Source organism: Microcebus murinus, chromosome 19 (assembly GCF_040939455.1).
Source record: "Microcebus murinus isolate Inina chromosome 19, M.murinus_Inina_mat1.0, whole genome shotgun sequence".
Classification (NCBI taxonomy): domain Eukaryota; kingdom Metazoa; phylum Chordata; class Mammalia; order Primates; family Cheirogaleidae; genus Microcebus; species Microcebus murinus.
Genome location: NC_134122.1, coordinates 24327472 through 24344895, shown reverse-complemented (window position 1 = coordinate 24344895; position 17424 = coordinate 24327472). Strand labels below are relative to the sequence as shown.

The following is a 17424-nucleotide window of genomic DNA, read 5'->3' as shown; positions in this document are numbered from 1 at the left end:
CCAGGCTTCACGGGTAGGGGGAAATGGGAGGTGACTGGCAACATTAGGGGCTTCCTTTTAGAGTGATGGAAGTGTTCCAAAGAAGATTGTGGAGATGGTTGCAAAACTCTGTGAATATACTAAAAACCATGGAATTGTATACTACGAATGGGAGAATTATATGGTATGTGAATTTAAGTCAATAAAGTACTTTTTTAATAAAAAAAGATCCTGACCAGAGTGGAACTGGGGCTGGGTGGGATGCCAGCGTGAATTTGGGAGCCTTTCCAAATCCCTTCAGGGTATTTTGCCTGCGTTCCTTCAGACCCATACAAAGAAAATACATTTCCCTTCCAAGAAAACAAATGGGCAAATATGTTGAGAAAATACATGTTTATTTCACATGCGTGGAGAAATTCTGGACTGAAGGCGGATTTAAAAACAAACAAAGCTGCTATGGTTTGTATAAGGTTTGTTTGGTCCCGTCAAGTCTCATGTGGGATCTAATGAGAGGTGTTTGAGTCATGAGGACAGATCCCTCGGGAATGGCTTGGTGCCCTCCATCCTCACGGTAATGACCGAGTTCTCACTCTATCAGTTCCTAAGAGAGCTGGTTGTTAAAAGGAGCCTGGCATCTCCCTCCCCTCCCCCGTCTCTCCCCATGGGATCTCTGCAGACAGCAGCTTCCCATTGCTCTCTGCCACAAGTGGAAGCAGCCTGAGGCCCTCGGCAAAAGCAGATGCTGGTGCCTTGCTTTTGTACAGTCTGCAGAACTGTGAGTCCAATAAGCCTCTTTATGAATTACGCAGTCTCATGTATTCCTTTATAGCAAATGGACCAAGACAAAAGCAAAAGAGAACTGATGAAATACACAAGTTGATCAGTTGATAAAAGTGGTTCAAACCACTAGAGTGGTTCAAACCACTAGAAAGCCACTGTGCTAAGTTAAATAAGCCAGTCACAAAAGACAATATATTCATGATCTATTTGGATGAAGTGTCCCTCACAGGCAAATCTGTAGAGGCAGAAAGTATATTAGTGGTTGCCAAGGGCGGGGGTTGGCTGGGCAGGGGTGTGTGGATGGTTTTGGGGGATGGGAGAGTGATTGCTAATTGGTACAGGCTGTCTTTTTGGGGTGATGAAAAAATTGACTGTGGTGATGTTTGCACAACTCTGTGAATACACTAAAAACCATCGAATTGTGTACTTCCAATGGGTGAATCACAGGGTATGTGAATTATCTCTCAATCCAGCTATTTAAAATAATGGCTCAAAGTGAATGTTACCATCTGAGCTGGCTCTTCCCAAACGATCTAAGTCCCTTAGGTCCCTCCACTGGGATCCCATGAATATTTAGTGCCTGCAAATCTCCCAGATTCATTCAAAGATAGGATGAAGCCAGATTATACAGCAAAGAACTCCCTAGAAAAGAAAGGCCATGCTCTATCTGCCTGAGAACCCAGGGAGCACACGATGGCCCAGGCACAGGGATTCTTAGCTGTGTCTCCTGGGATCCTAGGTGGAGGGGTCCATGAGAGGCTTCAGGGAGTCCTAAGTGAAATTCTGCATGTAGGTGGAGGGTTCTATACCTTTCATCAGCTTCCCAAGGGAGTCCATTACCCAAAGGCACTAGGAACCTCGAGGCACACTTATGGGAACCACAGAGACACCCCTTCTCCCAGCATGAGACTTGCCGGGTGGGAGCAAGGCAGTTGGGCTCTTGGGCCCTCACTCCCTCAGCCACTTGGCCTGCGGTGCAGCAACCTAGTTCTGGTGGGAAGATAGAGCTTAGAGCCAGATGCTCAAGGCTGCCTCTCAAGTGCTGCTCACTAGTGTGTGTCCTGGCAAGATAGTCAAAGAACTCTTTTAGCCTTGGCTGTGTTGTCTATTGTATGAGGATCATAATATTCCGCTCAGTTTGGATTCCCTGCCCTCCCTTGTGCCTTCCCCTCCCCCACACTCACCTCCCTACCTCCTCCAACCTCTGTGCGTGTGTGTTTGTATTAATATCCAGGTATGTGTGTGTATGCATGTGTGCATGTGTGTATGTATATATATGTGTTTGTATTTATGTATGTATTGTGTGTCTATGTGTGTGTATATGTGTAGTATGCATGCATGTGTGTGGTATGTACTGGTGTTTATGTATATATGTAGGGTGAATGTGTATTCGTATTTAGGTATGTATGTATGTGTGTCTATGTATGTGTATTTGTGTAGATGTGTATATTTCATGTAGTATGTGTGTGGTGTGTGCATGTGTGTATATATGCATGCATATTTATGTGTGCATTTATGTATGTATGTATGTTTATGTACATATATATGTATACATGTGTGTATTGCCTGTATGTATTTAGGTATATATGTGAGCATGTGAGTATATATGTGTATGTATGTGTGTTTTTAGGTGTACATGCACATATATGTGTGTGTGCGTGTGTATATTTATGCATGCATGTATATGCCTAGCTCAATGCATGGGTGCATTTAAAAATCCTCATAAATATCAGCTGAGTTTGAATCTCAAAACACCCCACAAATGTGAGAGGAGAAACAGACCAAATGCACCCAATTAATCCATTTTGAGAATGCTTTTAAAACAAATAGTTCATCACTTCTATTCAACGTAGTGTTGGAAGTCCCAACCAGAGCAATCAGGCAAGAGAAGGAAATAAAAGGCATCCAAATTGGGAAAGAGGAGGTCAAACTATACCTGTTGGCTGATGATATTATCTAGAAGACCCTAAAAACTCCACCAAAAGTCTCCTGGAATTGATAAATAAATTCAGCAAAGTCTCAGGTTACAAAATCAATGTACACAAATCAGTAGCATTTCTATATACTAATAACAGTCAAGCAGAAAGTCAAATCAAGAAATCAATACCATTTACAATAGCTACAAAGAAAATAAAGTACCTAGGAATATACTTAACAGAGTAGGTTAAAGACCTTTACAAGGAGAATTACAAAACACTTATGAAAGAAATCGCAGATGACACAAACAAATGGAAAAACATCCCTTGCTCATGGATTGGTAAAATCAATACTATTAAAATGTCCATACTGCCCAAGTGACTTATGGATTCAATGTAATACCCATCAAAATACCAGCATCATATTTCACAGATCTGGAAAAGATAATCCTAAGCTTCGTTTGGAACCAAAAAGAGCCTGAATAGCCAAAGCAATCTTAAGTCAAAAGAACAGATCTGGAGGCATCACATTACCTGACTTCAAATTATACTACAAGGCTATGATAACCAAAACAACATGTTATTGGTATTAAAAGTAGAGACATAGACCAATGGAACAGAATAGAGAACTCAGAAACAAAACTATTTACCTACAACCAACTGATCTTTGACAAAGCAGACAACAACATACACTGGGAAAAGGAGGTCCTGTTCAATAAATAGTGCTAGGAAAATTGGATAGCCACATGCAGAAGCATGAAACAGGATTCCTATCTCTTGCCACATACAAAAATTAATTCAAGTTGGATTAAAGACTTAAATGTAAGGCATGAAACCATAAAAATTCTAGAAGAAAATGTAAGAAAAACTCTTTTAGACATCAACCTATGCAAAGAACCTATGACTAAGACCCGAAAGGCAACAACAAAAATAAATAAGTGGGACTTAATTAAATTTAAAAGCTTCTGCACAGCAAAGGAAATAATCAACACAGGGAATAGACAACCTACAGAATGGGAGAAAATATTTGCAAACTATATATCAGACAAAGTACTGATATCCAGAATCTACAAAGAACTCAAACAAATCAGGAAGAAAAAAAACCAAACAAACAACTCCACCAAAATGTGGGCAAATTATACAAACAGAAGTTTTGCGAAAGAATATAGACAAATGGCCAAAAAACATATGAAAAAATGCTCAACAGAACTAATCATTAGGGAAATGCAAATTAAAACTATAATGAGATACCTACCACCTTACCCGTATCAGAATGGCAATTATTAAAAAAGTCGAAAAACAATAGATGCTAGCATGGATGCAGAGAGAAGGGAACACTTACACACTGTTGGTGGGACTGCAAATTAGTACAACCTCTATGGAAAACAGCATGGAGATTCCTCAAAGAAATAAATGTAGAGCTACCATTCAATCCAGCAATCCTACTGCTGGATACCTACCCAAAGGAAATGAAGTCATCTTATCAAAAGACACCTGACTTGAATGTTTATCACAGCACAATTCACAATAGCAAAGATGTGGAATCAACCTAAGTGCCCTTCAATTTGTGAGTGGATAAAGCAAATATGGTGTATAGGTGGAGTACTACTCAGCCACATCAAGGAATGAAACAATGTCACTTGCAGCTATGTGGAGGGAATTGGAGACCATTATCCTGAGTGAAATATCTCAGGAATGGAAAACCAAACACCACGTGTTCTCATTAATAAGTGGGAGCTAATAGGTCGGCACACACAGGCACAAAGTGATATAAAGGACATTGGAAACCAAGAACGGGGAAGGATGGGAAGGTGGGTGTGGGAGAAAAACTTACATATTGGGTACAGTGAACACTATTCTGGTGACGGGCACAGCAAAAGCCCTGACATGCATTATATAAGATATCCATGTAATAAAAACACTTGTACTCCTTTAATTAATTAGTATTTTGAAATTACAAAAAACCAAAGAACTCCCCTCAAATAGTTCAGCATTCATGAATCCAATCCTGCCTGCTCTAGGCGTAGCCACCCATCGCCACCCCTTCCCTGAGTCGGGCTACAGGAGAAGGGTTAAGTTGAGCCCGAGAGACACACAAGGGTCTGGGTGGGTGTGGGCTTTGACGTCTACCTGCTGGGTGACCTCAGCCTCTGAACAAGGAGCAGAGTCATCCTGCCTCACAGGGCTGGCTGGGCACAAATGCATGGCCCTTATCGAGTGCTCAGTACACATGAACTATGAGCAGCCCAGCACGCAGAGCCCATGCACACAACTAACCACCACATCCTGCACGATGCCTGTGTTCTCCAAAGAGCAGCGGGCCAGGCCTGGAGGACAGATCTGAGGCAGGTGCCCGAGAGCTGAGGCTTTCTTTGCTGACAGATAGAGTCCCCGCTCCCTTTCCTGACGTGTTGCTCTAGGTCCTCACAGCCAGAACAAGGTTACCACTTTGTTATCAGAAACAGGCAGGTCAGTTTTACAGGCTTTCACTTGATAGCCCTTGATTTTAGACAAATATACCTTTCTGGACATCTGCACTGCTGCTTGCTGTTTGTGCCAGGCCTGAGGCTGGGGCGCTGACAGCCCAGGGTCCTCTGTAAACAGAACACTCGGAGCAAAGCGGGGCCTCGTGCGCCCACCTGCTGTCCCTACTCACTGGGAGTCAGGCGTAGCCCACAATGGAAGAGCCATTTCATTGAGCCCTGAGGCTTAATAAGGCCTGAATTCAGGTAAAATGAAGGTGAGACTTGTTTTAGATTAAATATTGATTTAGAGTATGAATGCCAGGAGGCGGGGCCGGCCTACATGGACAGTATGTGTCTCAGAGATTTCGGCCCCCTTGGGCTGGGCCTGTCTGAAACAAAAGTTCATGGCTGATGGGCGACCTCTGCAGTCGCTGCCTCACCAGGCGTGGCCGTTAACATAAGACACTGAGACGGTATGCTGGCAGGGAAAGGCCCCCTCCCCGGGGTGCCGAGCCCCCTCTTGGAGCCCCTCGTGAGCCACCCAGCACTATCACCTGTAAATCCTCTCTCCAGTGAGCTCCTCGGGGGGTGGGGGCAGTGGGCAGGGAAGCAGTAGGCAGGGACAGGAGTGAGGAGACGCCCTCTCTGGTGGGGGCTCCCATTTCCCATCAGTCTTGCAGGCTTAGGCCTCTGCCCCTAACTGGGGTCTGGAGACCTCCCAGCTTTATGGTAACCTCTGTGCTTATCTCTGAAAGTAAAGTGGAGGGAGTGGGCTTTCAGGGCAAAGTCCACTTCAGGCGAGTTACTGATCTTGCTCACTGCTGCCATCTGTATAAGGTGGTCTAGCATCAGCCACCTCCAGGACTAACGGGAAGCAAAAGCTTGTGCTTCCTGTGCACAGCCTGCAGGGCACCCCGGCAGAGGGTGCCAGCCCTGGCCCTCTCTACTCTAGCCCTGGGATTTAGGAATGGGAACCTGTTCCTCCTTGAGTCAGGCTGGAGCACTGTCCTACTCAAGGCCATGGGAGGTCTGATGGGCCCCAAATGGGCTAAGGGTCTGGACTTGGGCTCTCTCACTCTGTTCTCATCTCAGAAGAGGAGCCATCTGTCACCGGCTCTGCCTACCTCACAGGGCTGCTGTGAGATGCCAATAAGATGAGATATTTAATAGTCTGAGGAAGCAGGAGACTTACCATAAAGCAGGGAACAGAAAGTGCAGGCACTGACCTCAGATTCTGACGCGTCCACTGTCTTCTCCTTGAGATTCACGCTCTCCGTCAGCACGGCGCCATTGTACTTGTTGCAGATGTCCTCATCTGAGTAGTGCAGACCGCCGGGGCTCGGCCGGGGTGGGGACCTAGAATAGGGACCATGGCCACAAGTTACCGTCTGGGCACAAGGTGCCCTCCCCAGAAGCCCCTAACCTGCCATCTGGCCTTATCACACCGGGACGAGGAAATCCACAGCCTTTGATACCATTTTAGCAGCTGATGCAAAAAATTGCAAGCACTGAGCACCAGGCAACTGGGATTTAACAGCCTCCGCTCAATGGGGGCCTGGCCGCGCAAGGCTGGGGGTACCGAGCAGTGAGCTGGGCTGCACATGGGGAGGCCAAGAAACACCCAAGCACAAGAACACCAGGAGGTCAGGACTAACAGGAGCCCTGAGGTGCTTGGTGGCAGTGGGAGGGGAGCGCATTGGACAGAGATGAGGGAGAAGCCATGGAGACAGGGGTTGATCTCTGTCTGGGGAAGTTTGCCCCAGGCCTGGTTTCCTGCTCTGATGGGGGCCCAGGACCCTGGGCTGGGCCAGGTGAGAGGAGGAGCTTCGAGAGCATTAATTCTTTGTGGTGGGCAGAAATCTAAGATGGCCAATCACTGCCCACCCCATATCACCCCTTCCCTTGAGTAAGGTGGGGCCTGTGGTGTCTTCTGACTAGTGGAATATACGGGGTGGAGTATCATTGCCTTGATCAGTTGTTATATGGAAACAGTGGGGGGTTGCTACTCCCCAAACTCCCATGATCATGTGACATTATCTGAGATCCCTTTTTGGATGACCGGAGACAGAGATTCTCCTGTTGGCCTTGCAGAGAAAAACAGCATGTTGGGAATGGCGTCTGGAGAGGACCCATGACAGGGCACCATGAGTGGCCATCTGGGGTGGTCTCCAGCCAACAGCTGGAAGAAGCCAGGGCCCTTGGTCATGTGGCCGTGAGGAAATGCATCCTGCCGGCAGCATGCACCAGCCTGGGAGAGGATTCTTGCCCAGTGGCACCACCAGATGAGAATGCAGCCCAACCAATGCCTGTATTCAGCCCCATGAGACTCTGAGCAGCAGACCCAGCTAAGCTGCGGCCAGATTCCTGTCCCGTGCTGCTTTAAGCTGCTACACTCTGGTCGTTTGTCATGAGGCCATGGGAAGTGAATACACTCTTTAGCTCCCAACTCCTTGGTGACTGTCGTCTTGTAGCTGAGTAGAAGCCCAGCTTCTATTTTTCAGATGAAAAAAATTGTAACTTGAGGAGAAAGTCCAAGCACAAAATTGTGTAATTTTTAAATCAGCGGGGCTGAGTGTCCCCGCTGCCCCTAAGGATGCGCAGGACCTGTCAGCGAGAGTGGGGGGCAGCGGCACGGCCAGTGCACGGCCAGTGCACGCACAGGCACCACGTCCGGGACCCCTGCAGCCCCGGCCGGGCCCTCCCTGGTGCTGCGAGGAGTGCAGAGCCCAGCGGCGGCTGCAGATGGAGTGTCTTTTCATCCCCCAGTGGGAAAAGTAACCCCTGGAGATCACACTGAGGAGGAGAAGCTGCGGTGGGAAGACTGGAAGTGAAGGTCTCGCCAGTAGGCCCTGCCTCCCTCGGGGGCTGCTAAGCCTGTTTCTCAGGAAAGGCCCAGTGACGGCCCGAGGGGCTGTCTTTTCCTCCACCTCAAAGATAGTTTATTTTTGGAAAGATTCCATTTCTCATCTAACCATTTGGATAAATCTTTTTATCTAAGGAGCTAAAGTAGTGCCTTCTCCACATAGAAATTGGAACCACAGCATACGCACTAGAGAGATATAAATCAACCACATCCTTACTTTGAAGACATTTTGGAGATGATGCTGGGGGCTAATTCCCACAGGGCCCTCCCCAGCCCCAGTGCCTCAGCCCTCCTTGGAGCCCTGGCAACATTCAGACCCCTTCCCCAGCAGGGAATCTTTTCCTTCAATCACATTTGGGGTCTCAGTGCTAGGACTGAAGAAAAAACTCCAGGAAAGGGTCAGTCTGCCTTTCTGTCTTGGTTTCATTCTGTCCTTGGCTCTTAGCAGGTTCAAAATGGTTTGCACCTGACCCTGTTGGGAAGTTCAGGATCTTGACTGAAGCCAGTTGACGTGGATGAACAAACCAAAACAAATAGCCCCTTGTCCATGGGGAACGTGCAGCCACGCCGAGAACCTGCATCAGACCACCCAGAGGTCGTGGTCGGTGTTCCTGGCAGCTGGCTAAGTGAGGAGGCAGCGGTCAGTTCTGGATGTGGAAATGCACGCCTAGAGATGTGACCCGAGCACTTCAGAGACAGCCGCTTACATGTGTTTGAGGGTGAAGTGCATGTGGATGGCCACGGGCCCACGCCCACCACCCTCCCAGATGCGGTGGCCCCACGGACTCAGGAAGCAGCATCGGCTCATGAGATGGGCTCAGGGAGCTTGGAGAGGGAAGGAGCCCTGCAGGCTGGCATCTGGTCTGCCACCCTGCCTGGCCCACGGTGCTCCACAGCCTCCTAAAGTGGCTCTAACACTTCCTGGCCTGGGGGAGGCTCATGGCCCCTCCAGTGCCCGAGAGCTTTTCTGTAGAAAGGGCTCAGTTGTGCCAAATCCACCTCCCTATAAAACCTGTACCATCCATCACAATGAAGTCTCCCGGAGACACACAGACCCTGGTTCTACTGACATAAGATACTTGTATGCTCCCCGTTAGGGACCCCTTGGGAAAACCTCTTTGTGTTTTGAGACCCTCCAGCTTCACCCTGAAATGATTTTTTTTCTAGGAAGCAGATGAACTTAAATTGGACCATTATCTATTCTTGGGCAATGTGCTTCAAGACTGTGAGTGCTTCTTCTCAAGACAGAAGAGATAGTTGCAGCAAGGGAGCATATAATATTTAAAAATTCTCTGTGACAAGTTCCCCTTGGTCTTAAAATTATGTGTGGTTGCCTTTTCATGTTTCTTTTACACAACAGGAAAAACTAGCCTCCTAGGAGACAAATGAGATGAAAGTCGTGACCAGAGGTCATCACTGGCTTCTAGCTCCTGCCCTAAGGACAGCAGCGCGGGTGGCGGCCGACTCTGCTCTGGGCTGACCTCCTGGTGCTGCTGGCAGAGGGTCAGCTGCAGGCGCCTGGGTGATCAGCCTCGCTCAACCAATGAGACTCCCAGACTCGGGTGAGGACGGGAGCAGTACAGCAATGTTGGGGCGCTGTCGGCCACTGCGTGTTACAATCAAGGGAAACAAAAACCTTTTAGCCTTTCTGAGTTTTGATGCTAATCCCACATCCTCACAATTAAAAGTACCCGAGGCAGGCATGGTTGAGGGAGGAGAGGCACCTCTACTGCTGCTGGCCCCAGGAAGCCCCCTGAGCTGTCTGTTCTCCAGGTAAAGCATCCTCAGGTGTTTTGCTTTTTTCCTTCTAGACTCCCAAGAGCCCTCACCAATCCCGGCCCTGCTCCGTGGTCAAGGGTGCTCAACCAGGAGAGGATGCTCTACAAATCAACAGGAAAATCAAGGTTATCACTTCTTTTTCTTTTTTAGGAAGGGTTACTTCCTGCTGAAATTAGGCAAAGGGAAAAAAGATAAAAGGCTTTGGTGGTAAAGATCATTCCTGTCCATTCATGTCCACATGTGACGTGGCGATCTGCGTCATTACAGGAAGACTTGGAATACATGAAGTGATAAAACTACAACTACAACCCTCCCCGAGAGGACACCAGGGCAAGCCGACTGCAGCCCAGGGTGACGCCCCTGTGAAGCAGGAACTCCTCAGCCCAGGTGTCAGCCAGTGGATACGGGAGGCCAGCGGGCAGCTGTTAGGTGTCTCAGGGCTCTTCCCACACACTGAGGTCCTACCCTCTTTTTATGTCTCTAGAAATGTGTGGAAACATCTCCAACCACTCTGCCAATCCTGTTCCTCCTGGAGTCAGCGCTGCCCCTGCTGGGTTTAGAATCGTGCCTGTTGGTGATTCCTGAAACCACACAGTGGGATTCAGGAGGCACCAGTGGGCATGGGGCTGGCTCAGGCCCTTGACAGACACCACACACTCCGGCTGCAGCCACGGCCCCCCTACCTGGCTCCGTTCTTCTTCGAGAAGGTGCTCTTGACATGGAGGTGGCGGCTGTTGAGCTCCAAGGCAGCAAATCCTCCGTTATCCAGGGTTACAGACTCCTCCATGGTGGAGACGCTCTTACCTACGCCCAACCAGGAATCGAGCACAAAGCTGTGTTAGTGGCAGTACCAAGCCACCCTGGGCCAGGGACAGGAGCTCCCGATTCTGGCTACATGTGAGACCTACGACAGCTTGCAAGGCAGTTAGAGTCGAGCTGGGGAGAAAAGTTGTGCACTGATTATGGCGTCGGAGCAAAATGACAATATGAGCATTTCAGTGTTCATTTTGCCTGATGACAAAATATCCGTATTCTTGCCAGTATTTTATGAAAATGTACTCAGAATGTATAAGCTTTTTAAAAGTCGGGGAAATTAAATATTTAATAAATTTCAGAATAAAAAATTCACAATCATACAACAAAACAGAAAGTAAAAAGTAAATTTATGGGAGTGTGCTAGCTAAAGAAGGGGTATAGGATTTCCTTCTGAGGTAATAAAAATGTTCTAAACTTAACTGTGGGTCCCAGAGCCCTCACTGTCGCTCACGCCTGTAATCTTAGCACTCTGGGAGGCCGAGGTTGGAAGATCGTTTGAGCTCAGGAGTTCGAGACCAGCCTGAGCAAGAGTGAGACCCCATCTCTACCAAATATAGAAAGATATTAGCTGAACAACTAAAAATATATAGAAAAAAATTAGCTGGGCAGGGTGGCACATGCCTATAGTCCCAGCTACTTGGGAGGCTGAGGCAGGAGGATCGCTTGAGCCCAGGAGTTTGAGGTTGTTGTGAGCTAGGCAGATGCCATGGCACTCTAGCCCAGGCAACAGAGTGAGACTCTGTCCCAAAAGTAAATAAATAAATAAGTAAATAAATAAATAAACTTGACTGTGGTAGCCATTGTACATATCTATGAATTAACCACTGAATTGCACATTTTAAAAAAAGAATAAATTTACAAATACATATCAAAGCATATTTTGAAATATATTAGCAGACTAAATGAAGAAAAATAAAATTATAAGAAACCAAACAACATATAAAAATTTCCAACGCTTCCCACCTGATCTGCCGGCCCGAGTCCTCACCTTCTTGGCCTAGTCTGTACCCTCACCCGTGTCACCACTGATCCTTCGCCCCCTCCCCAACACGGGCTCACACTGGGTGTGCCCTCCCTCCCTCAGTGCCTTCCCACCTGCTGTTGCCTCTGCCTGGAAGCCCCTTTCCCTTCCCTTAGGTCATAGCTCAAAGGCCCTGAGGCAGAGGGACCCTCCCTGGCCATCCAGGGTGACCCCTTCTCCTGCCTAAGTGCACTGACATTTCTAAACCCCAAGGGGTTCCTCTCTGCTGGGGCCTGGCACCCTTCCGCATGCCGCATGCCTGAACGCTCTATTGTTGTGCTGGGACACAGAGCAGCGGGTGGGAGACAAGCGTGCCTGCGAGGGGACTCGGGCTGAGGGGAGCGAGCAGGTGGGGGCCAGCATCAGAAAGGAAGTCAGGCGAGGGTGGGTGGCTGAGGAGGGCAGGCAGGGCGGGATGTCAGTGATGCTGTGTAGCAAAGGTTTATGTTTTGCATGTCTCCTGGGCAGGAAGGGAACATGCTGGTAGGCAAGTTTTTCTTTTTCCTAGGCCTCAATTATGATGTTAAATTAATACTCCAGGGTAAGGCTGAGTATCAGAAGCTGCAGGTCAGATCTGTCTTTTCAAGTCTGTTTTCCAGATGGAGAAGGAGAGTGAAAAGTGGAGAGATTTTCCATGCGCCCGACACAGGATTCTGTAATAGCATTAGCTCAGTAAAATGACATGCCATTCATACATTGTAAATCCCATAGGAATAAAATCTGATTTACGAACACTTGTTAGAAGTGAATTTATACAGAAAAAAATAAATCCTTTCTTTGAGGGATGAATTGCAAGCGTTACAAAAGCAAATGGCGAGGAGCTTTAGGTGCCTGGTTTTGTTAACCCCTTCGGCACAAGGTCGGTGGGATGGAGGGCCAGGTCGGGGATCTGCTCAGCTGTCTCCTCACCCCCAAAGGCCTACATGGGCTCCTTCTTAAAAATACCTCACCAGGGACTCTTTTCTAAAAAGGGACCACAGACGAGCTGATGGGAGAACCCCTAATGAGGGAGCCGGGCTCAGAGAACCATCTGCATTCTTTGGCTGTGCTGCTGCTTTGGCGGATGCCGTGTGGAATAAAAACAGGCCGTAGTCTAGAGCTCAGTTACGTTCTGGTTATGCAAAGATCTGTCTCACTTGTAATTATGAGCATTTTTAAGAAACTGAGGATAATAAAATGCACAAAGTACACTAATCTTAAGTGTCTGGGGTGATATTTTGCCAATGCATCGAGGTATGGAGAGCATTTTCAGCACCCGTAGGTGCCTTCGTGCACCTTCCCTGTTCATGCTTCTCTGCCAAGAGGCAACCTCGATTCCGCCCCCTGAAAACACGTGTTTGTTTGGGCTGTTCCTGCCCTTCCTATAAAGGAGGCTGCCGCATGTGCTCTCTGCGGCTGGCTTGCCCCACATCCATCTGTTCCTTTCCCTAACGATGGCCCTTCACTCAGCAATGGACGTTTCTAGATGGAATGCCCACCCATGCCTGGTGTGGAGCTTGTGCTGGAAACACCACAGTGAACTGGCCCTCGGAGGGCCCGGAACCAGGCCATGGACACAGGCAAGGTACAAACTTGAAAGTATGGGAGACTGGGCCACAGGACGTCTCTGTAGCTCCCCTGGAGCCACCCTGAACCATCCGAGATGTGGCCGGTTCACTGTATTCACAAGGCTGAATAGTACAATATTTCATAGGTTTAATGCTTTACGCTTTCTAATTATACAACAAAATACAATTGCATTTGGGCAAAGGGACTGAGGGGGACTGAGGCTCAGAGAGGCTGGATGACTGCAGGGCCTTCTCCAGGATGCACAGCTAACCCAGGGCAGGCTGGGCCAGCACCTGGGTCCCCAAGGTCTAGAGCTCTTGCCTTGCTACACCTTGCTGCCTCCGAGAACAATCTGTTGCATTTATTTTATCACCAACAGGCAGGCAAAATGGAAAAGTGGGTGCTGGCACGGCAGATCCAGGAGAGAAAAATAAATGTCAACAGTTTAGCTCACGGGTGCCCGGGGCACTTCGGGAGGCGTCGCACCTGTGCTGCAGCTCTTGTACTTCTTGCTCTGCCCATGCAGGACCAGGGCGAACACCACGAGCAGGACGACGATCAGGCTGGACAGCGCCATCACCAGGAGGAACCACCACTCCTCGTAGAACGGGGCTTCTGCTTGACCTGAGGAAAAGACACAAACACACGGCAACGTGTGACAGCAGCTCCGAGACAGTCGCCTCGGGGGAACCAGGCAGGAGAGGAGGGCTATGCTGGGAGGAGGGACATGCTGGGTGAACCCGAGTCACAGGAGAGAGGAAACCACCCTCCAGCGGGACGGGGTTCAGGCACCCCAGGCCCCCACCCCAGAGATGTCTATGTCCTGGACCTTGTCCTCACCTTGCCCATCAAAGCCACCGCCTGTCATGCTCATTTTCTCCTAATTTTGGCTGCTTAAAAACACTGCCCAGGTGAAAGGAGGGAACACAGGTGCGTGACATCCTTCTCTCCCTGGTGCTGGGACCTCTCCTGAGACAGCGCTGAGCCCCGCCTTCTCCCCAGCAGCCCTTGCCCATGCCACTGCCCCCAATCCCCACTGTTCTGCCTCTTCCTGTCTCCCCCAAATCTGTTCTTTAGTTGCCACCTGAGATCTTCCCAAGTTGGAAATAAGTCGCCCCCTCCCCAAGGCCTTCAGGGGTTCCCTGTCAGCTCCAGGAGCTGACCCCGCCCATGCCAAGCACTGGGTCCCACCTGTACTTGGCAGAAACTTCGCATCACGGTGCCTGCTGGATGCGTCTGCCCACTGTCACCTGCCCACCAGGTCACCAGCCCCTGGAGGCCAGGGTAGCACTGGGCTCAACTACTGGCCCATCTTTAGATATGTTTTTGAGAAACGAACGGAAAAGGTTTCATTTAAAAGCTGCTCTGAAGGTGGCTACTCTTCTTCCTTATGTTTTATTTTGTTTACCAGGAACAGAAAAGTGAGAAATTGTTTCTCAGTAGGTGCGAGATGGTGCTAGGGTCTCTCTGCAGGGAGGCTGGTTCTGCGGCCTGGAGCCAGGAAACACAAGCCTCTCACAGGCAGAGCCCACGGCCTGCCCCCCGGCTGCCAGCCCACGGAAACACAGCTACCTTCCGCTGAGATCTCACTGGTGAATGAAGAATGTGCCCACGCTGGGAATAACAAGGAGAAATGGGCTTTGGATAATCTGACACCATGGGGTTGCTTAGGCGATGACAGTATTTTAGATCCACAAGTGCAAGTAGGTTTTCGGGCCGCACATTAAATCCTTCACAGAACTAGTGCAGCCAACCCAACCCGCCCCAGGTGTGGCCCAGAGTGGCCTGGCTCTGGCACCTGGCAGGAAAGAAAGGCCTCAGCCGCTCTGTGGGCTCCTCACATAAGGGCAGGGACCTGAGCTGCTTGGCCTGGGTCCTAGCAGATGCCAGCAGGTGATGAGCAGCTGGCTCCTCTGAGGGACAGTCCAGAGGGCAGCAAGGCCAGTTCTGGATGCGATGGCATTTCAGAGAAAGGCTCCGGCCGCAATGCCCCACGAAGAAGGGCAAGGGAGTGTGACCTGCGGAAGGAACCAGCCTCTGCCACTGGCGTGTGGATGTGCAATTAGAAACTGCGTGTATTTAGAATTGCTTTACACCAATTTTTCATAGATAAAACACATAAGGCAGACTTGAATTACTGAACTGGGATGAGAGGTACTGGGGGTTCCTTATTCTATTCACCCTGCTTTGGAGTATGTTTAAAATTTTCATAATAAAAATTAAGGAAATGAGAAATTTTTTATTTTTCTAAATCTTACTCATTAAAAAATTAAGCCATCATCTGGCCCCTCCTCACAGCCCACTGAGTGCCCCAGAATCCCAGGACACCCCTAGACCGGGGTGCAGGGCTCAGGGCTCCAAACTCGCCCACAGACCCTACCCTTCTTCCAAACATGTGGCCAAAAAAGGATGAAGCTATTTTCAATTTCAACAAATGCTGCCAGTAGCTTACGCAAATCTAAATGCACGGAAATGAAACATAATTTTCTTATTGTAATGAAGAGGAACAGTGAGGTTGTCTCTTTGAAAGCCCAGTCTCTCCTGGCTCTGGCCTAGACTCTACTTGCCATCCCCAGGCCTCCTGCTCCTGAGAGCTGCTGCCCCTTTCTCCAGCTGCCTCGTGTTGCCATCCTCCAGCCACCCCTCGCTCAAACCACCAGTGCCCTGGCGGGCAGCCCATCTGCACGTGGGAATCGCTGCGGAGCTGGAAAAATAATGCCCAGAGCCACTGACATCACCTTCTGGGGTAGGAGCCCAGGGAGGGTGTTTTTAACATCGCCAAGTGACCCTAAGGTCCTAACACGTGAGGGTGGCAAGGAGGGAGGACATGACAAGTGATAGCCTTGCCTCCTCCCCCTTGTGCTTCTCCCTCTCTTGGGGCCCTTTAGTGACCAGGACTTTGTCTCTGTCTCCCTGGGTTCCTCCTCTGTGGCCATATCCTGTGCACCTTCTGAATTCCCCAAGAGAAGCCACCCTCACCATATGTCACAGCTTTGCCACATTGCTGGTGACCATGGACACCTTTGTCATCTCCTTAATATGCCTGCTCCAGGAAGAACCTTGCCATGGTCTCCTCTGCCACCCCACCCAGAGCAGCCCCAGGGCTGGAGCCTGGAGCCTCCCAGGAATGAACATAAGAAGAAAGGTCTGGCCCAAGAAATAGGCGGGTGCCACCCGCACTCCATCTGCAGGGACAGTGACAGGCACTGGCTCACTCTAGCCCTGAACAGCCACATTCCCTGAGCCCCTCCACATCTCTCTGGGAGGCCCCAGTAGGACACGACCGCTCTCAGGTCATCCAGTGTTAACATGTCCCCTGTGGCTACTGGGGCTGTGTCTGCACTTCCAAAATCACCGGTTGCTCCTGGCAACAACATGTCAGCTAACATAGGGGCCCAGGGCTCTGCTTTGCTTGGAAACACCTTCATGACACTGCTTAGCCCAGGCTGACCACTCTGTCTCTTGCATAAGTCTCTGATTTTTAACATATATGAGAAAACAAATTGAAAATTGCTTGAGCACCATGTGGTAATCTTATCAATAGTGGAGCTGGTGGTGTAGGGGTGGCTCTAGGGCCTGGGGTCCTGTCAGGGGAGAGCTGGCCCCATGGGCTGCAGGGCAGGGAGCTGCCCAGGATGTCGGTGGCACTGAAGAGTGCCAGGACACACACCACCCTCCACACTGGCATTTCTTCAGGCAGCCCCGTGACTAAGCCAGAGAGCCCCAAGGAAGCAGGTGCATGTCCTCTCTGTTTTCCCCAATGGCTCCATCTCCTCCTCTCTCCCCCGAGACCCCTGATGCCCCTACCTGACACCGCCCTAGAGGGGCTGCTGGGCTCCCCGTAGCCCACGTTGTTCACAGCCACTACTCGGAACTCGTAAGTCACGCCCTGCCGGAGCTTATCTAGGCTGAGGGTGTAGGACGTGGCACTCCGCGGAATGTCCTTCACGAACATGTCCCACAGGCCTTCATCTGCAGAGGGATGATAGGGTAAGAGCAGAGGTTAGGAGCACTGTCCCTAGGGTGAGCCCCATGCACTTGGGTGCCCGCTGCCTGGCGGGTCAGCTGTTGGCCAGCCTGGCCGAGGGCTTCAGGGTGGCGATGTAAATCAGAGGCCAGTGAGGGTCGCACAGTGGGAAAGGAGGGAGATGATCCCTCCCTCAGTGACGGACCAAGCTGCCCCCTTGCCTGTTCGCCTTGTGCCTAAGTGTTCCTGTCGGCTTCCAGGCCTTTCCCTCTGGGTCCGACTGGATCTCA

The 17424-nt window shown here is 49.7% G+C and overlaps 1 protein-coding gene across 1 annotated transcript in view; it reads right to left on the bottom strand.

Moving 5' to 3' along the window:
- Positions 1–17424, bottom strand: part of SDK1 (sidekick cell adhesion molecule 1) — a 905178-nt gene that overhangs the window by 13910 nt on the left and 873844 nt on the right. The window contains exons 41-44 of the mRNA XM_020281544.2: positions 16975–17139; positions 13654–13791; positions 10466–10586; positions 6367–6496 (exon numbers count right to left, since the gene is read on the bottom strand). Coding sequence (XP_020137133.2) covers positions 6367–6496; positions 10466–10586; positions 13654–13791; positions 16975–17139 — 554 coding nt within the window. The remainder of the gene's footprint in view (positions 1–6366; positions 6497–10465; positions 10587–13653; positions 13792–16974; positions 17140–17424) is intronic.